The following is a 23,693-nucleotide window of genomic DNA, read 5'->3' on the forward strand; positions in this document are numbered from 1 at the left end:
ACTCACTCTGTAAACCAGGCTGGCCTTGAACTCAATCTACCTGCCTCTGCCTCCCAAGTGCTAGTATTAAAGGCGTGAACCACCACCTCTAGAGTGTCCCTAATCACCTGTTAACATTGCTTCATTGGAAGTCTTTCAAGGTAACTATATTTCAAGGTGAGGATTCAAGTATTCAAAGCATAGCTGATACTGGTTACTTATTAACTTCACATATGTGGATTCAACAATTGCTAACATTTATTTGTAGTCCCCCTAACCAATGTAGAGACATGATGGCCAGCACTAATCTTATGGCACTGTGTGTTTTGCCTTCCCAGAAATGAAATGCTCTATCCTAGTCATTAGAGTGCTCAGACCTGGGTAGTAATTTATACTGGTCTCCTGTAGTGACTAAGGAAACTTAATATGGAGTCAGCCATCCCTTAAGGGCATTGACCATTTGCTCTGGAATGCCAGAGAGATCCTAGTGGCCTGCAGGTGAGATAAGAATAGGATAATGATCTGGGTGGTGGTGATGCATGTCTTTAATCCCAGTACTCATTGGGGCAAAGGCAGGCAGATGTCTGTGAGTTTGAGTCCTGCTTAGTCTACAGAGAGTTCCAGAACAGCCAGAGCTACACAGAAAATCCATCTCCAAAATAACAAAACAAAGAATCGGATAGAGGTTTGTGAAGTATTAACAGTTGCCTTTGCTTCTCTAAAACTTGCTTATTAGTATTGGTAAGGGATGAAATGGCCTTTTTATTACTATATAGTAGGAAAGGAGGAAACAACTGAGGGAAGTTAAACATTTTTCCTGCCCAGTGTGGATCTCACTGTGGAGAGGAATACAGTTAATCATCTCAGGGAGGGCAGGGAGGTGAGAGCAGGTTGACATCAGATAGGAAACCGAAAATGGGAGATAAGAGAGATCGGCTTGCTTTTTCCCTCTTTTCCTTTTCTGGTCAATCTGGGGTTCCAGCCCATGTGCTGCCTACATACAGGATGTGTGTTTGCTCTTTAGTTTAACCCCTTTAAAAACCCAAGTGTTTTTAAATCCTAATATCCTCCGCATTTCTCACTTCAATCACATTGGTAACCAAAATTGCCCTGTGTGTATCTCAACATCTTATGTGTTTATTGTGCTCTTTCTTCGACTATTTTTCCCAGTTGTTTTATTTTATTAGTTTTAGATGCCTGTTTATTTTTTAATGAGAGAGAGAGAGAGAAAGGGTGTGGAATTGAGTAGGAGAGGAAGTGGGGTCTGGAGAAGTTGGAGGAGTGGAAACTAATATGCTACATGAAAAAAAATCTATTTTCAATTAAAAAAAAAAATCCCTAGCCATCAAACAGTACAAAGTTCTGCTTCTATGTTCTGGCTTTCGTGCTACATAAATAAAGGTCTGTTTTGTTGCCCATTTAATGTCATGTTTTGCACATTTCCGTGCTGTGTTGGTGATCCCACTGTCACTCCGTGCACACCATGCATACAGGTGAGTGATGGCGATGTCACACATCCATGAGCCACACAGATAAACTCTGTGAAGGCATGAATTGCATCAAAACTATATACTTGATACGATGTCTGTAAACAGAAATACACACAAACCAAAGTTCTGACATTAATAACTTGATAAAAATGTGACACAATCTTGTATTTCTCCCAGGAATGACAATATCTTAGAATCCACAATGTTCTGCTTGCAGCAACTGTAGAGAGCTACCAGGAAGAAAGGAAGGAAGGAAGGAAGGAAAGAAGGGAGAGAGAAAGAGAGAGATAGGGAGAGAAAAAGAAAGAAAAAAATGGAAGAAAGGAAAAAAAAGAAAAGAAAGTTTCAGTAGCTAGGGAGATGGTTCAGTTGGTAAAGTACTTGCCATGCAAGCACGGGGTACTGAGTTGGCTCCCCAACAGCTGGGCATAGTGGCATGCATATATAATCCCAGTACTGAGAAGGCTAAACCAGGCAGGTCTCTGGGTTTTACTAGCCAGGCAGCCTAGCAAAATCAGTGAGCTCCAGGCAAAAAGTAAGAAATCCTGTCTCAAAACAAATAACATAAACAAGGTAGAGACAGTTCAGAGAAATGGCAACCTGAAAATGAACACTGCTTTCCCACATACATGTATGTACCCCCACCACCTCACATACATAAATATCAACTGTGTCATTAATTGATCCCGAGACTCCTATCTCAGGGCTTTGCCTCTAGCCAGAGAATGGAATTGAGAGAAAAACACCAAAATTCCAATCCTGAATATTTCGAGGGTTCAGAGTAAAGACATTTCATGAAAGCTTAATCAGTAGGCAGGCTTAGGGACAGTTTCCATCCCTGGAAGGCACCCTGGCTCGTTGTGTCTGTCACCCAGGAGGGAACTGAGTGGGCCCCTTCTGAGCTCTCAGTTTTCCCTAAAATTGTTGTGAGGCTCAGAAATGTGGGACAGATGGAAAACATTTTCTAACACCCTTTGGAGTCTTCCTTTTACTATTCAAGTAAGGTGCTGCAATTCTTTACAATTGTCTTCTTATTAAAAATTGCTTTGGTCCCTCTCACTGAAAACATATTCACTCTAATATGAACCTCAATAGTTTGTAACTGTACATGTATTTATGTAGAAAGTATAGGTGCACACAAGTATCACTATAAAATCTAAACAAAAATAAAAACTATGCAATCAGATAAACAAAATAAAAGTCCTGTGTGTGTGTGTGTGTGTGTTTAATAATGCGTACACATGTAAGTGTGGTTCATTTGTATAGGGGTGCACATCTATGTTTGATCAGTACACTTGTGTGTGGAGGCCAGAGTTGGACACCAGACAGCTTCTTAGATTACTTACCATTTTGTACTTTGAGACATGGTATCTCGACAAATCTGGAGCTCACCAATTTGGCTAAGCTAGCTAGCACTGGGATTACTCATACACACCAAGAAACCTGCTGTGTTATGTGGCTTCTAAAGATCTGAAAACTCAGGTCTTCTGGCTTAAGTGGCAAGCATTTTACCAAGCAAGCCCTCTCCCTAGCTCCCAAATTAGATTTTTTTTTTTGAATTTTATTCATATAATGTCATTGATGTTTAAATGCTCGTTTGTTTGTTTTTGGTTTTAAGAGACAGGGTTTCTCTGTGTAGCAGCTCTGGCTGTCCTGGAAGTAGCTCTGTAGATCAGGCTGGCTTCAAACTCACAGAGGTCCGCCTGCCTCTGCCTCCCAAGTGCTTAACTTAATTAAAGGTAAGTGCCACCACTGCCCGGCTTGTTTAAAAGCTTTTTAAAAATATCAGTATAATACTGTGAATTAGGAATTCAGGATTTTGGTTCAGTGTATCTAAACATTGTATTTAGTCACTCATTCTATAGCCCTCCAACTTTAAGACCGTCAATTGTAGTGAACAAGAATACAATATTTGGCAGTTAGTACATGGTATACATGAAGCAAAAAGAACTGTTACTTCTTAATCAGAATGAATGTAGACTGGAACATCTAACCCTGATGTATCCATTGGGTAAATGTCAATCAGGCTGTCTCAGAGTTTCTATTTCTATGAAGAGACATCATGACCATGGCAATTCTTATAAAGGAAAACATTTAATTGTGGTGGCTTAGAGTTTTAAAGATTTAGTCCATTATCATCATGGTCAGAAACACAGTGGCATTTAGGCAGGCATTGTGCTGGAGAAAGAGCTAGGAGTTCTACATCTTGATTCACAGGCAACAGGAAGTGAACTGTGTCACTGGGCATAGCTTGAGCATTGGAGATCTCAATGTCCACCCCACCACACATAATGGCACACTTCCTCCAACAAGGCCATGTCTATTCCAACAATACCACATCTCCTAATAGTGCCACTCTCTATGGGGGCTATTTTCTTTCAAACCATCACACTTATAGAGTAAATCGATAGCAGTCTAATTACATTTGAAAATAGTTTTCTCTTTAGCATTTACTTGAGCACTTTTTAAAGATTGTTTTATGTTATGTGTATGAGTGCTTTGCCTACGTGTAAGTAAGTGTATGTGCCTGGTGCCCATGGAGGTCAGAAATGGGCATCAGATCCCCTGGAACCGCTGAGTGGGTGCTAGGAACCAAACCCAAGTCCAGTCTAAGTACAAGGGTTCTTTATCACTGAGCCATCCTTCTAGTCTATTAAGCATTTAATTTTAATTAGAAGAACAATCCAGTTATTTGAGGTACAGCTACTGCTTTAATAGAGACATACAACAAGGAATGGTTCTCTAGAGGTACTGAAAGCTGTAGTGAGCACATTGGAAGAGTGAGTCTTTGCATTATGACCATTGGCATGTGATTTGTTAGCCAAAAATGTTTTCTAGAAAACATTGTGAGTTAGTGAAATAATTAGGTGATGAGTGTCAAGTTCTAATAAACTTAGTCAGAATTTCTTTTTTCTGTTTTGTGGCTTTTGCTGGCTGGTTTTATGTCAACTTGGCGTAAACTAGAGTCATTGGAAAGATGAGAACCTCAGTTAAGAAAATTCCTCCAGAAGACCAGGGTGTTTGTATTGGCCCTATGCTGGTTTCCCAGCTATCAGTCTGGAGTCCATGAGCTCTCCCTTGTTCAGATCAGCAGTTTCTACGAGTTTCTCCAGCCTGGTCTTGACACCTTTGCTCATTATTCCTCCCTGTCTGCCACTGGATTCCAGGAGTTTGGCTCAGTGTTTAGCTGTGGGTGTCTGCTTCTGCTTCCATCAGCTATTGAATGAAGGCTCATGTTTTTGTGACCGGGATACCTCACTCAGGATGGTTTCTTCTAGTTCCATCCATTTGCCTGCAAATTTCAAGATTCCATGTATTTGTTTGTTTGTTTGTTTGTTTTTGGGGGGTTTTGTTTTGTTTTCTTCTGAGTAGTATTCCACTGTGTAAATGTACCACATTTTCTCCATCCATTCTTCAGTTGAGCATTTTGGTTGCTTCTAGGTTCTGGCTGTGTTCATAACTAAACAATTGCCTTGATAAATTCTGTATTGTCGGAGAACTGAAGCATTACTGAGTATACAAACATTCCAGGCCTTGCAGTAAGCAGTTTGCAGTTCATCCTTAGAACAACATTAGGACATGGCACTGGTGCCACTCATTTAACTGATCTGCCAGTCATGCAGGAATTAAGCAGACAATTCTTAGATGTGAGTTCAGGCACCCTGAAGTCGGAAGGTCCATGCACAATGACTCTATGCTGCTCAGCTAAGATTGAATAACACTTAACTTACATACAGTGAGTTCTTTCTTTGGTAAGCAAATACAAAGATGGATTCACTTAGAAGATTTGCTCATAAAACTGGATTTAATGTCATTTTCTTTAAAACAAACTTATAATATTTCATATGGCTATTACATTTTTTGGCAGCTATGACCATCTCTGTTTCTTTCTTACATTCATTTATTTAGAGGGAGAGAGAGAGAGTGTGTGTGTGTTTTAGGAGGATGCAAATGTCAGAAGACAAGTTATAGGAAATAGGTCCTGGGTCTACTTCAGGTTGTAAGGCTTGGCAGCAAATGCCATTACTAGCTGAGCCATTCTTGACTCTCCCATCTTTTGTTGTAGAGTATTACTTTAAACTCTGTAAAGATTTACCTATGGTGCAGAATATTACTTTATGTAAAGGTGTGCTGCATTTGTTTAACTATGTAAAAACTGTTTCACCTTGCCTGTCTAAGGCACCTGATTGATCTAATTAAAGACTGTATATCCAATAACCAGGCATAAAGTGAGAGGTAGGGCTGGTGGGCAGAGTGTATAAGCTGTAGGAGGAATCTAAGCTTGGGAGAGAATGAAAGAGAAAGTGACTGAGACACCTGGGGCCAGCCAACCAGGCAGCTGCCAACCAGCCAGATGCAGAGGAAGCAGAAAAGTAGGACATACAGAAAGAAAGAAAGGTAAAAAGCCCTGAGGCAAAACACAGATAAAGAGAAACAGGTTAAATTAAGTTATAAGAGCTGGTTGGACTAGCATAAAACAAGGCCAAACATTCATAACTAATAAGTCTCTGTGTCATGATTTGGGGGCAGATATTCCAAGAAAGCTTGCTACAATCTTTGCTTCTTTAATGTTAAAAGTTCTAATGAAAACTGGGAAAAAATAGAAAGCTCTAGTCTAGCATCTTCCTGTGTTACCACTTAGACAATATGCTAAAGAGTGACTTGAAACTATTGGGGCCTGGAATGGATCTTTGGGGGTTTTCAAAAAATAGGCAGTTCTGTACAAGACGAAAAGAAACATGGGTCAGCAGTGTTTCTCAGAGGAGAAAAGAAATGGAAACTTATTATGGACAAAACGAGGGTGATGATGAAAGTAAAAGCAAAGAAAATATAAGAAGGAGAAACAGTTATGGAAAAAAAGTGCAGAAGGTAAATCATCATGCAAAACTACAAGTGAAGAAAAGCATATTTTCACATTGATTTGTTCATGGTGTGTGTGTGTGTGTGTGTGTGTGTGTGTGTGTGTGTGTGTGTGTGTGTGCCCATGCCACAGTGACTATGTGAACATCAGAGGACAATTTGCAGGAGTCAGTTCTCTCTTTCTAGCATGTGGGTTCCAGTCTTCACAGGTGTTTTTACTCACTGAGCTATCTCAATGATCCAACAAAGATAATTGTTGAGAAATTGTTAATGGAGCTTATTTTTTTATCATCATTTTTATAGAAAGGGTCCTATTGAAACTGTGACAAAATCTTAGAAAAAGAGATGTTCCTGTCTATTCTTCCTCTGGTACTACACTCAATCTTCAATCAGCTGGTGACTTTCATTTGAAAATAAATACAAAATTGCCTTTGATGGACATCATGGAGTGTTGACAGTGGAAGGCTGGTAAGGACATCTAGATGAAAATTCAAACCAACACAGTACTGTTTTAACAGCCTAGTCTTAATTTACCTTCATAGTAATTATCCTGATCTGGCACATTGGGTATTTTAAAAATTATTATTGTTATCTTTATGTGGATACAATAAAAATAGGAACTTTATGTTACTAACAGCATTTAGAAAAAATGATGGCCATATACTTGACGACTATTCTGAAGTGACGAATGATATAATTCCAGTACCAACATGTAAACAACTACTTGGACCCTGTATCCACCAGGATCTTTGTTGTTATTTTAATAACACCATGTCCTCATATCCTCCTAAATCTTCAATGTTTAAAATTAAGAGAAGATGGGGGCGGGAAATGCCAGGGCCTAGAATGATTTTTGGTTTATTGGTCAATTTCTGATGTACCATATTGAACAAAATCCATAGGCAGCTAGGGAACTGGATAATAAAGTTTGGTAATAGTTCAAAATGATACCTTTTGCAGATTCTAATTGAATTCTAATTGATTGCAAAGTCAATCTCCAAAATTAAATAATGAAATATTAGCATTTTATGTAGAACAGAAGGGAGAGAGCTGCAAGGTGATGCCTTCAATCATTTGGGCATCTTCTCTTGTGTATCTAACATGAGGCCTGCCCCAGCGGTCATATTCAGGGCAGAAATCAAGGACTTGGTACTCATAAAACATTTTACAGGCTGCAGCTTACAATCCTTGGGGGTGGGCATTCTTAGCTATGTTATATGAACTAGAGAATAACACAAGGGCATGTTAGCATGTCATAATGCATTGCTCTGGTTATTTTGAATGGTGTCATGAGGCTCATGGAAACCCTGCAGTTCTATGATTTTTAAAGAATCCCCAGGCCTCCCAGGCTTCACCAGGTTTTGGTGAATATACTTCCCTAACAGATTAATTGTCCTAAATTTGTCTTTCCGATAACTTCCTTTCTCCAAACAATTATATTCAAAGTGTTAATGTACCTCTATATTTGGTTTGTATAATTTCCAGCAATGGACAGCAACCCACAGACTCACATTTGTGCAGCTTCTGTACTGAAACAAAGCTGCCATTTTTTTTTTGTTGTTGTTGTTTTTCCCCCCCACTGTGGATGCCTGTTTTTCATTCTCTGTCTCTCTCATGACTTAGACAAATGTTGATGTTTACTACAAGGCAGTACATTAGTTGCTAATTAAGTTCCTAGAAGCTTCAGCCAAAACTTGTTGTATTGAGTCCAAGAACGGCAGCTATATAAAAAATAAGTTGTTGAGAGTTTTTTTGTTTGCTTGTTTTATTATAGAAAGTTGTCTACTAAAGAATACAGGGAACCTACATACTGAGAGATAGGAAGCCTTCAGCTTTGGTGTCCTCCTAAACTGAGTTGGTTGCTAAAGTCAGCCTGCATCTGTCACTATTCAGGCCCAGTTCAAAGCTGTATAAATATTATACTACCAATCGAAGCACGAGAGAATAAAGCTGTTTAGTAGAGTTCACTTTTTATACTTAGGCCCCAGTTCCTGAAGGAACAAATTAGTTCTTGGGACCCCACTAGGTGTGAGGTTTAATGTTCCTAAGTTGCAGAAGTGCCTCCTGGGGTTCCATTATTCTGGATCCTCCCTCCACTTGCCCCAACCCACCACCCCCACACAAATACAAATGAGATTAACTCATTTTTTTCCAACAGGGTTTAGTGCAATTCATCCTTTCCCCTGAGACCTTCCTGGCCCTCTGCATGTTAACTGACAAGGGGGGGCTGGTCTTCTAAGCAGCACACCTAGGGTAAGACAAAATACCCACAAATCAAGCATTGTGGAGCATCGCCTGCTTTGTCAACACTAGGGAGAATTCGCTTTCCCTTTCAGTTCCCCGAAGTTCTCGCCTAATCAGCTGCGTCACGGGCCGCCTCCTCCCTCACGAAACTTACTCTCTGGCCCGGAAGTTGACGTTAGTGAAGTCGGGAGAAGAGAATCAAAACAGAAACTAACCCTGCAACTTCTATGATCTGTAGGTGGAGGGTAGCGCATAAAGCGCCTGCGAGGGTGAGCAGCCCAGTGCGAGTGGTCCCGAGTCTATACCCTCCTGCAACAGAGCATTCCAGGCCCAGCTGCCACCTGCCTGGTGCCACCGATCGATCCAGGGATCTGAGGCCACTTGGTACGTGCCGCTCGCAGGCGGACTAGGTGGGGACTCTCTCCCACCTGTGGATCATCTGCCCACCCTGGGGACTCCGCTCCTACTCCTTGAGAAGCAAGGATGTCGAATGTCTGTTCAACAGAGGACAGCTTCCGCTATCTCATCTCAATCTTCAGGAGTAGGTTGAAAAGGTCCTTTGAGGTGGAGCCTGTGCTGGACTATCTGATCTTTCTGCCTGCAGAAACCAAAGAGCAGATTCTGAAGAAGGCCACCACCTGTGGGAACACCAGCGCTGCAGAACTGCTGCTGAGCACTTTGGAGAAGGGGGAGTGGCCGCCAGGCTGGACACAGGTGTTCGTGGAGGGCCTGGAGCACAGTGGCAGCCACCTAGCAGCACGCTATGTCAGACTCGCCGATCTGCCCTCCCCCTCCTCTGAGACCACCCATGATGAATGTCTCCACCTGCTGAATCTCCTTCAGCCCACTCTGGTGGACAAGCTCCTGATTACCGATGTCTTGGATACTTGCGTGGAGAAGGGACTGTTGACACCTGAGGACAGAAATCGGGTAGGTGTCACTTTAGATGGAGATGCCTTCATGGAAGATTTTTGCAAAGCAGGGTTGCTTATGCATTTCCTCATAGAGAGCAAACCTGCTCCTATTTTTTATGGTTCATGTTCAAAATAACCCACAGAGGGGCCACTTAACAGATGAGGAAAAACAGGTAAGTTAAACAATTCGCTCCCAGGAAGAACAGAAGATGTCTACCACCATTATGATGGACTAAATCCAGGTGATACTGAGTTTTATGATTTAGTTCACATACTTCTTAGAGTAGCCATCAGCAAGCTGTGGCCCACCCAATGCATCCCGCCTTCTACTCACATTTTAAGAACCAGAAGCTAAGGTAATTAGCTGTCTGATTTTTCAATTTTAAGTGTTTATAAAGTTTTATTGAAACTCTCTTATTGCTTATATACTCTTTTATGACTAATTTTCCACAGTTGGGTGGAGGTAATATGGCCTATAAAGCTAAAATATTTATTGTCAGATCCCCAATGTTCCTCAACCATGCCTCAAATAGTATGCGCACCTCATTAAGTTGTGGTCCAAACTGGAAAAAAAAAAAATCACATCTCATTTCTCTCTTTTCTTTAATCAAAGGTTCCTTATTTTCTAGAATCTGGTTAAGTTTAGAGGTAGTCAACTGACAAATGATACTAGTCTTAGGTTTTCACACTAGTGAAGGAGTGGATGATCTTCGGGAGTATCATTTGTATGGGTCAGTTTAGCAGGTGATTTAATATAATGTTAGTTGTTTGTCCAAGAGTAGAGATGTACCATGTACTATGTAAATGCTGGACTTTCTGCATCTGGCTTACCCAGTGTTGTAAGCTGAAAGTCTTGTTCGGGAGCTGGAAAGATGACTCAGTTATTAACAGCAAATGCTGTTCTTGCAGAGGATGGGAATTCAGTCCCTAGTGGCCATGTCAGGTGTCACACAGCTGTGTATAACTACTAGAGATCTAGGGAACACTGATGCCCCTGGCTCCCACCTGAGCTACACCTACATGGACACACTCCACTCCCACCCCCACTGACACATAAAAACAAAATAAGTAAATAAAATAACACTTAGAATCTTTATTTGAAAATGTGTGGACAAAGTATTCATTACTGTAAGTCAAAGGTTTCATGTATACTGTGCTATGCTTTTTGTCATTTTCTTCCTTTTCTTTTGACTCATTGGTTGTATCTTAATTATAGATTCTGGCCATCAGATTGATTGGCTCTAGCCTGTGATGCAACTTGGCCTTTAGTTACTAATATCAATGGTACTTTGGAGAGTCAGCAGCTCCCACGACTATCCAGAGCCAAGTACGCATCTCATTTTGATGTCCAGTTTCTACAAGTGAATTCCTTTGAATTTGTTGACAGTTGCATTTATATCATTTTGTGTATTGAGAACTGACTAGACGCATTATAGTAGTCCAGCTGGATATGACAAATGTGTACATCACGGTGGCAGAATCTTAATTTGGAAGAAAGTATGCAGCCTCCAAGCCAGCTGGAGATGGAAGATGGCATTTCCAGCCACAGTAGCTGTTAGGAGGTCCAGAAGCAACAGAGTCCAGTCACACCACAAAGCTGTTTATGTTTGCTGGTACCATGTCCCAAGTGCCAGAGAATCCGCACTTTTCCTTGTTTACTCTAAATACTTCTGCCTATCAGCATCACTTTTGTCTTGCCTGGGTTGAATTTGTGCCAGCTACATTTTATCCAAGTTCTTGATTCTGGCAAGCTCGGAGGCAGCTAGCAGTAATGCAAGGGATTTGACATCGAGAAGATGGGTAGTAAAAGGACTCTTGTGTACTGGCAGCAGTTAAGCTAAAACAACCCAAGCTTTCTCCCAGTTTCACCTTTCTAAGGAATCCCTGAGAGAAAGAAGAGTGATAGATCTGAGGCTAAGAAGCAGTGGTTGAGTCTGTAGGTGTCTGTAATCATTCCTCATGCGTTATTTTACATTATCAGCTCTAAAACGAAACATGAAGAATAATGGGAAGGTAGTGTTATATTTGGAGGAATCTGTAACGGGTACGGTTTTACTGTCTGCCGCCTGGTATTGTCCTGCTGCTGTGCCAGCCCCAAATAATACACAGAGACTCTGTATTTGATACAATACTGTTGGCCCAGTTACTTGTTTCTTATCGGCTAGCTCTGCCTTAATTATTAACCCATTTCTGCTGATCTATGTATTTCTCTTACTGGGGAGCCAGCGGCATACTGCTTTCTCCAGACTCTCCATCTTGACTCCTCCTTCCTCCTTCCTATTTCCTCCTTGTCTCCTAGTCCCTCCTATCTTCCTTTCCTATTGGCCAACAGTGCTTTATTATTAACCAGTATGAGAAACATATACAGAATGACATCTCCCATCAGGAATCTCTTTTAATACAAGGGCCATGGAATGTTATCGAATGTTTACCTTACAACAGCAAGAATTTGGAATGGGAAGGTGCAGCCTGGAGGTTTATCTTTGTGAGATTTGGTTCCATGATCCTAAATTAACCTGGAAAAATGAATAGCACAATACGTTCTGGCCTCATATCAGTACTAACTGAGAAATGTTAAAGAAAAAGCTTCAAAAGTGGTCAGTTATTTTGATATGAAGATTATATTGATTTTGATTATCACACATTTTGTTCTTTCATTTAGGGGTCAAATTTCAGGGATTTAGCTTAATTTCCCACATAAAGACCTACTTCTTAATGTCTGTGAATTAAATTCACTTGAAAGAGAAACTGTCTTTCACTTTGTAAATACCTAGACACTAACCAGTGCTAGTATTTTCATCATTTTGTTGGTGTTTGAGTTAATTTGCAAAATCCAAACAACAAAAAGAAAAAAGAAAAAAAAGTAAATAAAAAGAAAATTGAAGGCTGAGAAGCTGACTTGTAGACATTTTCTATTTGATCAGTTATTTTAATGTTGGCTTCTTGCACACATGTGCCAGCACTAGCTGGCCCCCAGATAATTTGAGAATAAGTACCCCAAGAACATATTTGACTTACTGACTTCATCATCCTTTCAGAATGAATGATTTGAGTGACATCTTTGCCATGCACCATGTAAATGTGAGAAGAGAAGAGAAAAAACAGAGACGCTGCTTGTCTGGTGTTTACGTTATAGTGTTAATCGGAGTTCAGTCTTCCTAGCTGAAGACTCTATGCAGCATTAGTGAGTCTAGACTCACTAATAAGTACAAGATTCATTTTACAAATAATCAAAATAGAATGATCCCTCACAGTAATGAAATGCTCCCGTATTGCCGGTTTCCCCCAGGATACTTAATGACAACTTGGGGGAGTGTATCAGCACAGATCACAGAAGAGCTCTAAGACAGACATGATTACATTTCACAGTACAGTAATATCCATATGGAAGAAACAGATGTGTGTTTTAGCCCTGGATGACATCACTAAACACCTGTAGTCTTGGAGGTCATATACCTTTCATTTACATGGAAAACCAAGCCAAGAATCAATAACCCAAATAGACAGAGTCTAGCCCTTCCAATATGAAGCTCAATGCCCAAGTAAGTTTTTCCTTCAAGTATTGTATTATTAGGCAAATTAGGGAGGACAGGGCTCTTTGCGGCAAGAAAATAAAAAGGTACGAATAAGATATTATCAGTGTGCATATGAAAATTAACTTGGTAAAACATGAACACATTATTTGTTTAGGACATGAATTTTGCTTCCTGATTTGCTGTTGTTTGAAATTGAACTCTGCTGGCTTTAAAAGATCATTATTATATTTAAATAGCTACCTAAAATACAAGAGAAAGAGAAAACTTTGATATTAAATAGTATAGTTGTCTTGGAAATCCAGTACTTTATGAAATAAGTGGGATCCACTTATTTCAGCTGAAAAGTCTAGAAGTGAACAATCCTATCCATAAATTCACCCATGTTTCTTGTTCCATAAATTAATTGATATGGCATCTACATATGAACACTTTTAACATCAAAGGAAAAATTCCAGTTGGGGAGGGTATCATTTTGTTTCTTGCTACAATTGTGAATAGAAATTAAACTCCTGGGAGTTAAAGTTTTTGTGCTTATCTGCTGGATAAATATCACTACCGCATTTCAAGAGAACAGAGTAACCAAATATGATTACTTTAAATAGTGTGACTTCTAATACTAAAAAAGGGAAGATATTAAAAATTGAGAACATTGATGAAGCTATCAAAAAAAATAAAACAAATGATAGATGTAGTTTCACATTCAAAAATTAAAATAGTACAGCATCATTGATTCTCAATGCCTGGGCAAAGAAAGTATGAAATCTCAGATTCAGCAGGAAACATAAACTTAATAGATTAATAGTTGAAGGAAAATTGGTTAATAGAGTACCCTTGGGATTTTAATATGAATGATGATTACAAAACTTTAGTCACTGTCCTTAGAAAATTCTGATTATTTTTATCAGATATAGTTAAAGTTGTTTAAAGGATGGAAAGATTAAAAAAATGGGATGTTGAGTTAAAATAAGAATGTGAAATCAGTCTTGTTTACATGTATAGCATTTATGCTTCAGATTACCAGAGAACAATAAAATTTCAGACAGGCAAAAGATTTTCCATCAAGAGACTACCAGCAAAGTTAGTAAACACTAGGATTGAACAAGAAACTGATTAGAATATGCAATAAGGGAGATAGGTTAAAATATATGAAGTTCAGATAATAATTTTAACCACTTATTGCCAGAAAGTGGATTTAGGATTGGAGAGAATTTTTAGCGGGAATTACAGATCAGGGAGCCATCATTTATCCGGGATACTCAGGATCAACTCTGTGTTTGCTAATTATTGGCTTTGGAACCTTAGCGAGTGCTAAATTCTTAGATTCTGATACACGTAGGATTTCTGTAGTTGCCACTCCCATGCTATTTGGATTATTAGATTTGTATCAATCAATACAAATCAGATAATAAAACGGAGCCTGTGAGATGGCTTCGAATGTAAAAGCCTCTGCTCAAAGCAAAGAACTTGAGTTTGATCCTTCCAGGAACCCACAAGATAGAAAGAGAACCCACTCCAGGAAGTTGTCTTCTAACTTTCACAAGCACATTGTATGCCCCACACCACACTCCATAAATAAATAATAATAAATGAAAAGGTAATTAAAATTTTTAAAGATGAAACTATCTCCTGAGTGAGATTCGGGAGAGCACTCTAGGTACTTAGATTGTCTACCAATAAACTCTTTGGGAAAGTAAATACTTTCCCATCATCCCTAGAGAAAGCTAGTACTATATTTGTGGCAGGCACTGATGTAGAAATTCCAACAGGTCCTCATCTAATAATGCTGTTGAATACGATGGCAAGACTAGAAAACCAGATATATTTTGTAGGAAAGAGCTTAGTAGAGGTTGGGAAGTTTGAGAATATCTAAGAGTATTTCTCATCTGAGATACTGATTGAATTATATAAGATCACACACACACCCCTAACCCCACAGACACACACATTTGAACATGTTTGGGTTTTTGTCAAGTCGAATCTCTCCAGATATCTCCTGTGCATCGTGTTTTTATATCTCCAAAGGTGGTTTCAAAGCACAATCAGCATGGCAGAACTACACAATGTTGGGGGTAGGAAGTGAGTCTCGGGAAGAGGAAGTGGCATATTTGATGTCAGAGATAGCAAAGGTGGACTAATGTCTTGCTAGCATGGCTTGTGATTACCATTTTCTCCAGATGTTTCTTACTTTGTTCAGACCTAGAAAGACGTGCTTTGATAATGTATTTTAAAATGATATGCTAGACTATTATAAAGAAAAAGCAAATGGTGATTATATATTGTAAAGAATATACATACATACATATATATATATAAATACATACATACACACATATGCATATGTATATATATATATATAGAGAGAGAGAGAGAATTAATTCTTCCTCATATCTCAAAAGGAATATTGAAATGTGCAAAAATTTGGAGAAATATTATCATTGCAATAATAAATATTGTAAATATTGAATAGGCAAGAAGATAAATCTGCATCACTAACTACTTAGTTCCAAATTGGTAACAGTCAAGGAAGAGGCCATGAAATGTTTGATTCCCCACTTATAAACTTTATGAGTTGAAAGAAAATAGCAAGCCCAAAATATATAGGAAAGAAATGTCTTATATTCTGGTGTGCAGAGATAGGCAGACCTGGTGGCTCATCAATCAGCCAGTCTAGCCAAAATAGCAAGTTCCTAGTTCAATTAGCCCCTGAAATAAAGAGAAGTGAATAAGGAAAACAGCAAAGGTCAATTTCTGGCTTTTACCCATGTATGCACAAAGGAGTACACAGAGACATATACATACATACACACAGACAGACACATAAAGATATACACAGAGACATATACACAGACACACACACATGCACATACAATAGACACACAGAGACATACACATACAGACATACACACGCAGATACACATAGACACACGAACATACACATAGACACATGCACAAAAGCACACACAAACACATACACACACATGCACATAGACACACGTATTCATACACATATACACATACACACACAGACATGCACATAGACACACACAAACATGCACATAGACACACACTAGCCTTAACATGAATACAGATTGAAGATACTTTCTCATGGTTTTGGTCACAGCAGCTCAAGCAAAGCATTTATTAATTTCTCAATGATTTAGTATTTCCTTTTTATTTAAATTTTTCTTTTGGAGTTTCGTTTGTGGTGGGAATTACAGAGGAAATGTGCAGTGATGTGTGCCTAAAAGTCAGAGGACAGTTTGTAAGAACTTGTTTTCCTCTTCCACCATGTGGCGTCTGGGAGTGAAACCAGCACATGAAACTTAGCAGCAAGTGCCTCTAGCCACTGAGCAACCTCATCAGCCTAATTAAAACAATTCTCTGGATTAAAAAAATATTGCATATTTAGAAGAGGATTTGGCTCAATGATTTTTCCCCCTAGTAGGCCCTGGAATAGGTGCATTGGATCACTGCTGTTTTCTTTAGTGTTTGAATATAAGCCTTAGTTTATACGCATGCCTAACTCCTTAATTTTCCTTTGTAATATTTTCACTTTTCAAATGTTCAGACAGTGTTTCTTCTTCCTTCCTTTCTATTGAAATGATAGATCTCTGCTGCAGGAAATGCTGGGAATGAGTCAGGTGTAAGAGAGCTGTTGAGAAGGATTGTGCACAAAGAAAACTGGTTTTCTACTTTCCTGGATGTTCTTCGCCAAACTGGAAATGATGCCCTCTGCCAAGAGTTAACAGGTGCCGGCTGCCCGGAAAGCATTGCAGGTATTCGTAATTCTGTCACTGAGGTTTTGATACAGTGCGATTGCGAAGTCAGTGAAGCCTCCATCTGTAATGTGAAGCACCAGGATTTCTAGAGTTAACATTTTTAAATGGGGAGAATTGATTTCATCTCCTTTACAAATGAGAAAGCCCATGTGTGGGAAAGACTCTGTTATGAGATACCCCCACTAACACACTGGAATGACCACCAGTTCACCAACAGTCTGTCAGTCAAATCTCACTTTTCAGATGAGATAATCACCTCAAATTTTTATCAAGATATTTTTAACATTAGAAAGACAGATAAACAGGAAGAAAATATATTTTTCATTTATTAATACTATAAAAAGCTTATTCTTACCAATATACCTAATTCTCACCTAATATGAACTGTGATTAGTTCAATTATGTTGCTAAATTGTAAGAGAAACATTTGCTATGTTTTACTGTGTGGTTTATGAAAATCTTCTACTTTTGCATGGTAGTTTAAAGTTCTGAAATATGTAAATATATTTCACTATATTCATCAGAAGGAATTAATATAGCTTTCACAATCAGACAGTAGCTCCATGGTTCCTCAACCAGAAAGTTCTAATGTTTCTACTAATATTACAGGTGTGGGTGTACCTGTATCTATATCCATCTGTAACCGTCTATAGTGATTAATCTACACCATCTCCATCACCTGTTATTACATCCAAGGAGGCAGAAGCAGATGCAGTAGAAAAGCTCAGATAGAGAAAATCAGATCACTTTTACTGTGAACTATAAGAAAACACTGAAGGAGTATAAAATGATATGAATAAGCTACATGGAAACCAGTAGGAAGAGGCTAGCAACATCTAGATGGCTGGGCAAAGTAGTTTTCTATCCTTCCCTGCTGAGATAAACACTACACAGCGTCACATGTTTGAGGTAAACATAGATGAGGCTCTAATGGCTCGAAGCTGTTTGTTTTCTTTGGAATTTACTAAGAATTTTAGGGAAAGGTGAGTCCAGCTAGGTTCAAATATCAGATAGGGCTGCCTGCTGCTATCTCAAGCCTAGCTCAAACACCCCAACCTGTGAACCCGTAATGTGTACTTCTCACAGCACACCACAAAAACTTCTCTTTGCAACAGAGAGGGTTATTAGTGGCAACTGGTCATAAATCAGCAGCTGACTGTGAGGAGCCCAGCCCCAGTGGATACATCTGAAACAGAACTCTTGCCCCCAAGACTCAGGGGCTAACCCAAAAGTCTGCTGTGACATTGTGTCTCTTAGAAATGACAGGGAAGTTACACCCATCACACCTCAACAATATGACCAGGACAATGACAATACCAATAGACATAGTAATGCAGAAGTGGGAGGTCTTATGGGGCCTCCCTAGACCAAAAAAAAAAAAAAAAAAAAAAAAAAAAAAAAAAGAAAGAAAGAAAAAATTATGAGAAACTAATGTCTAATGTCTTCTAAGAAGAGGGAGAATTTGTCTGGCCCCAGCATTGTACCCCCTAATTTATTATCTAATACAAAGTAGCCAGTTCTGAAATCATACACACTCAATCAAAACCAAAAGGACTCAGCAAGTTGTATATTATATTTATGCAGGTGCTCATGTGTCTGTGTGTGTGTGTGTGTAACAATAAAAATTAAAGAAAAGGAGGCCACCAGTCTGAGAAGTGGGGGAAAGACGTGGGAGGGGTTGGAAGCAGGAGACATAGGAAGGGATAGAGGGAGGAAAGGGGAGAAATGATCTAATTAAAGTTTAATTGAATTTTTTAAAAAATGAAAAAAGACAAGAGTTTCATGAGCTCTCTCTCTCTCTCTCTCTCTCTCGTGTGTGTGTGTGTGTGTGTGTGTGTGTGTGTGTGTGTGTGTGTGTGTGTGTGTGTGTGTTTCAGGCTAGTTATCCTGAAAACTTCATGGCAGTCTCCTGCCTCCGCCTCCCACCTCAGGAGGAGCACTGACTTTAAAGCAGATGGGCCCTACCACTCGCTGCTCCATGCGGGCTCCCGGGGTTCTACCTCTGATCCTCACACTGTGTGTCAGGCTCTTTATCCACTGAACTGTCTCCATAGCACCTTTCCAAGGCACATTTCTTGGCTTTTGTTTTGTTTTGCTATTTTTTTTTCCTGGTTTTTAGAGACAGGGTTTCTCTGAGAAACAGTTCTGGCTGTCCTGAAATCCACTTTGTAGACTAGGCTGGCCTCGAACTGCCTGCCTTTGCCTCTTGAGTGCTGGGACTAAAGGTGTGTGCCACCACCACCTGACCTAAGGTAGATCGCTAAGAACAGGAATGGTTTTGTTTCTCCTGCTCAGTTGTGGTAAATGTGAGAGAATATGAAGAAGCATTAATCTAAAAGAGGCCAAAACACAAGAGATTTGGGGAAATGTCAGCTTATTGAGATTATAGATAGATAGATAGAGAGAGAGAGAGAGAGAGAGAGAGAGAGAGAGAGAGAGAGAACATGAAGGTATGGCTGAACCAACATCTAAAGAGTAAATCGTGGGTGTGGTTCATGGGTGGGATCGGTCAAGTCAGCTAGATGTTAGATCATAGTTTTCAATTAAAAAGAAATAGAAAAAGCAAGGTGGATAAGGGAAGCTTCCTGGACCTACAGAAGCAGGCCAGAAAGCTGTTCTTCAAGCAAGAGAAGGAATGACTCCAAAGAGTACACAGACCCAGCATCAGGATAATTTATTCCCCTTTGTGTCAGCTGGTGGAGATGGCCCACTGGTTTTAATGAAGTATCTCAGAGGCAGGTGGGGGAACCTCACAACAATCCACAATGCTATCTCCATCAGAGAGAACAACAGAGGCTGCCCTTCCAGGCTTTGGAGTGATTCTACAGAAGGGGCTAAGGAGACAGAATATCAGATCCAGGAGAAATATTCGTGTCCTGTAAGAGTTTATAGATGCTTTATTTGCTAGGTTTAGGTTTTGTTTAAGAGACATTGCCTCTGTCCATTCCAGTTTCTCCCTTTTGGAAAAGAATGTTGTTCTGTGTTAGTTTCAGGCCTATATTCTGGGGTCATAATTGTCTGCCTTCTCAGTCCCCTAATGGAGGGGAATTTACCTCAGGGTCAGCCACACAGAGTCTCATGCATGATTTAGGTAATATTTGGCTCTGGACTTTAGACCTCTCATGAGATTGGAGTACATTAAGACATCAAGGGCTTTGGAGATAGAATGGATGCATTTTGCATGCACTGAAGATATTAATGAAGGAAGCAGTACCAAAGGTTATATAGAAAATTTTATCCCCCTCCAGCTTCCTGCCTCAGGGCCCTAACCCCTATATTGAGTATATCTGAAGGGCTTCTCTTCAGGAAGTTGTTAGCTTTAAATGAAGTCCTACAGGTGGGCCCTAATTTGCAATGATTGTGGGCTTTTTAGATGAGGAAGTAAAACAGCCATCTTTCTTTTTGTCATTGAGAACACAGAGAGAAGGTGGGGAGTATGCTAAGAAGATGTGTCAACAGGCTTCAGCCCCCCTGGCACCATGACAGTTGATTAACTATGTTCAGAACTGTACCAATTAAATTTCTTCTCTTTAAACCACCTAGGCTGTGGTATGTTTCCATGGCAGAGGGTCCAAGACTTGAAGTCCATATGCTTTTATGTTCCTGGCTCTTACCCTGGACCTGTTATCTTTGGTCAGTTACCACACATCCTTGGATTTCACCTTGTCTGTGAAAGGGATAAAAATATCACTTACCAGCTAGGTTATTTTGAGAAGTATGTTATTCAATATATAAAAAATGGCTTTGTGGTAAGTATAAAGTAGATAGACTATTTTAATCTTTTATTATTTATTTAATTTTATATGTATGAGTAGAAGTCTGTGTACCACTTGCATGCCTGGTGCCCCAGGAGGCCAGAAGAAAGCAGCAGATCCTTGCAGTTACAGACAGCTGTGAGCCACCATATGGGTGCTGGGAATCAAACCTTTTCTTCTGGAAGAACAGCCAGTGCTCTAAATCTTGGAGCCATCTCTCCAGCTCCTGACTACTGTAATCTTAAACCATAGTAACTGTTAAATAAAGAAAGAGAAAATGTCCCTCACTGTTGTTGGCTACTCAAAGGAACTGACACATAATTGCCATTCAGGAATGAGGTTTATTAGTAGAAAAGGCCTCAAGACCATGACCAGGCCTTGAGGTAGGAGACCATTAGAAGACAGCAGTGAAACAGCCCCAGCAGACTTTAAAAAGAGGAGGCTCCACTCCCAGCAACAGAGGGACTTTATTCAGAAGAGTAGCTTGAAGTAGGAGTAAAGAGAGAACATTTCCGGAAGAGGATAATGAGCCTGGGAGAGGCTCAGGGAAAAGCATATTCAGGAAGTTCTGCACCATGTGGTTTAGTCTGTGACTGGCTATGGCAAGAAGAACCAGTAGCCAGGTATTGTACAGTGAAGGATCATGAGTTAGGTGTTGGTAGAGTGGCCTGGTTTCTTTAGGCTGTGATCGAATGTCTTGGATCACCTCATGTGTTAAAGGGGCAGGGCAGTCATGTAATAGCTAGTAGCTAGGAATAAATATTGTCAATTTAGCTTCATCTGAAGACACAAGTATTTTCTTCAGGAAATTCTCCATGCAAGGCTAGATGGGTTTCCCCCATGCTGTCTGGAGTGGGTCAGTCTGCAAAGACACTATTTAGGACTTCAGACTCTTCTGACAGGCTGAAGTTTCACAAGGAAACACTTGGTTTTCTTAGCTTCCCTCTATGAAACACATGGTGAAGATCCCAAACTGGAGTTACAAAGAAAAAAATAAATTGCCCAAAAAAATCTCATAATGTATTAAGTAGGTTTATGAGTTTGTGTTGGATTGCATTCATAAGTTCCCTCGTGCAGCTGGGTTCACACATGGCCCACAGGCTGCAGCTTGGATCCCCCTGTGTGCTGGAGGCCAAAGAGCAGGTGAGGCAAAATAGAAAAGTGGAGAAAAAATAGAATATTTCATTCAATTAAAAAAAAATTCCCAGGAATCCAAAACACATGGATTCAGTCTGACATTAAAGCAGACGTACATCTCATGAACACAGAGGCAGAAACAAAATGGCAAGTAAAAGCTAAAGAAAGCCACCCAATTTGCATTTCTATTAATTCAGCCTTAAATATAGCTTGAAGCCATCCAGTCAGTGATTGACTTCCCAAAGACAATGGTCAGGCGGGAAGTCATCTCACTTACCTTGTGATTCGACTGGTATTTAATTAGCTTGCCTTTTATATAAAATCTGTTACAAAAATACTCAACTGTCATCATGATAAATTAAAAAATATGTGTCATTGTGTTGTACCGAAGTAACACGTGCTAGGTGTTTTGTAGTATCAATGTTTGGAAATATATACAGTGTATGGGAAACAAACCCCTGATGTATTTTCAGAACACTAATGTCATCTGTACACACTGGGTAGTAACCTGTGCTTCCCTACCATTTACATCTAATGGTTACTGTTCACAGAGTTGGAGAATTCGTCATCTCAGGAAGATGGGCCTGAAGCTCTTGAGTCCATTCTGTCTGCTCTAGATGAGTCAAGTCTGGAGACAGAGGCCAGGGACACAGAGAATTCTTCACCAGAGACCTCGTTTGCAGACTGCTCTGTGACCACAGGTACATGACACATGAAGGTGCCCTGTGTATAACTATTCCCTCCAGAAGAATCAGAAGGTACACTTATGACACCAGGACTTATGAAACATAAGGGGAATTCGGACACTAATATCAGTTAGAGTTTTTATTAAAAATATCTCTCAAGTTGTATTTATATATTAATTTGTGTGTGTGTGTGTGTGTGTGTAAAATGAAAATAGTTAAAGAATAAGAGGCCATGAATTTCAGATACAGGAGTCAATTGGCGGGAAGAGGAGGGAAGAAGTAATACACTATATTTTAACTTTATCTATATGTACATATAGATAAAAAGTTCAGTGGCAGATGAACAATAAGTAGTGATTTCTAAGTATTTATTACCCTTTGAAATTCGGGAAATTATGCATTTACACCACTTAACTTCAAAAAACAGCTGTGTCTAAGGAAATTCCTAAGTGTTCCAGTTTGCCTTTATACCCTAGTCTACACTAGCTTGAACTGGCTGGCTCTCCTGGTGCACTAGCTCTATTTAAAGAGGCAATGAAGCAGGGTTGGGGAAACTTTGGAATCCTTAGGAACACACTATGAAGCCATCCATGTTCCCACAATACACAGGGTGGGTAACAATTGGGATGCTTCCTGACAGTCTTTCTGCCTACCTGCGTGCAGAACTGTAATTTTTCTCCTGTGTTCATTTTAGGTGTTTCTCAGTGTTTTTACTGACTGAATAGTAGTAACACCATTTGGACACAATTAAACAAGTGTTGACACAGAGTGTGTCTCCAAATTACTACATCATGAACAATGCCTTTAGAGCCCTCTGTACTTATGTCACTCTTGACTCATTAAAAAGATATATAATTGGGATTTCTGGGTGAAATGATTTATACAGTTTTAACACATTTGATACTTAGTGTCAGCCCTCACTGTAGAAATTTACACTGATTTGCCTGTTCTTCCCACCTAACTTTGGTGTGTGCTTATCTAGGGAGTGCCTACTCACCCTCCCCCATACCCATCCCCACAAATCTTTTCTATAGGAGTGGGTAGCATCATCTCTAGGCTCTACCAATTCAGCTACAATAAAATTTGAGAATTTGATAATTGAATATGGATTTTAATTTTTCTGATTTGCACTTTTTGTTGTTTTTTTTTTTGTTTTATTTTTGTTGTTTTTTGATTTTTTTTTTTTTTGCAAATCCCTCCTCTTTGAATACATGTCACCTTCTATATTAAGGCATTTGCATTTTTCTCCTAGTTCATATGAACTATTTAAGTATATAAAATATCAGTCCCATCAATAATATCATGTTTTATGG

At 39.5% G+C, this 23,693-nt stretch overlaps 1 protein-coding gene across 1 annotated transcript in view; it reads left to right on the forward strand.

Annotated features, from left to right (window-relative positions):
- Positions 1-8,823: 8,823 nt before the first annotated feature.
- Positions 8,824-23,693, forward strand: part of Ifih1 (interferon induced with helicase C domain 1) — a 51,894-nt gene continuing 37,024 nt past the window's right edge. The window contains exons 1-3 of the mRNA XM_051184576.1: positions 8,824-9,503; positions 16,631-16,799; positions 22,246-22,395. Coding sequence (XP_051040533.1) covers positions 9,057-9,503; positions 16,631-16,799; positions 22,246-22,395 — 766 coding nt within the window. The 5' untranslated portion in view covers positions 8,824-9,056. The remainder of the gene's footprint in view (positions 9,504-16,630; positions 16,800-22,245; positions 22,396-23,693) is intronic.

The sequence above is a fragment of the Phodopus roborovskii genome, unplaced genomic scaffold, assembly GCF_943737965.1.
Source record: "Phodopus roborovskii unplaced genomic scaffold, PHOROB, whole genome shotgun sequence".
Classification (NCBI taxonomy): domain Eukaryota; kingdom Metazoa; phylum Chordata; class Mammalia; order Rodentia; family Cricetidae; genus Phodopus; species Phodopus roborovskii.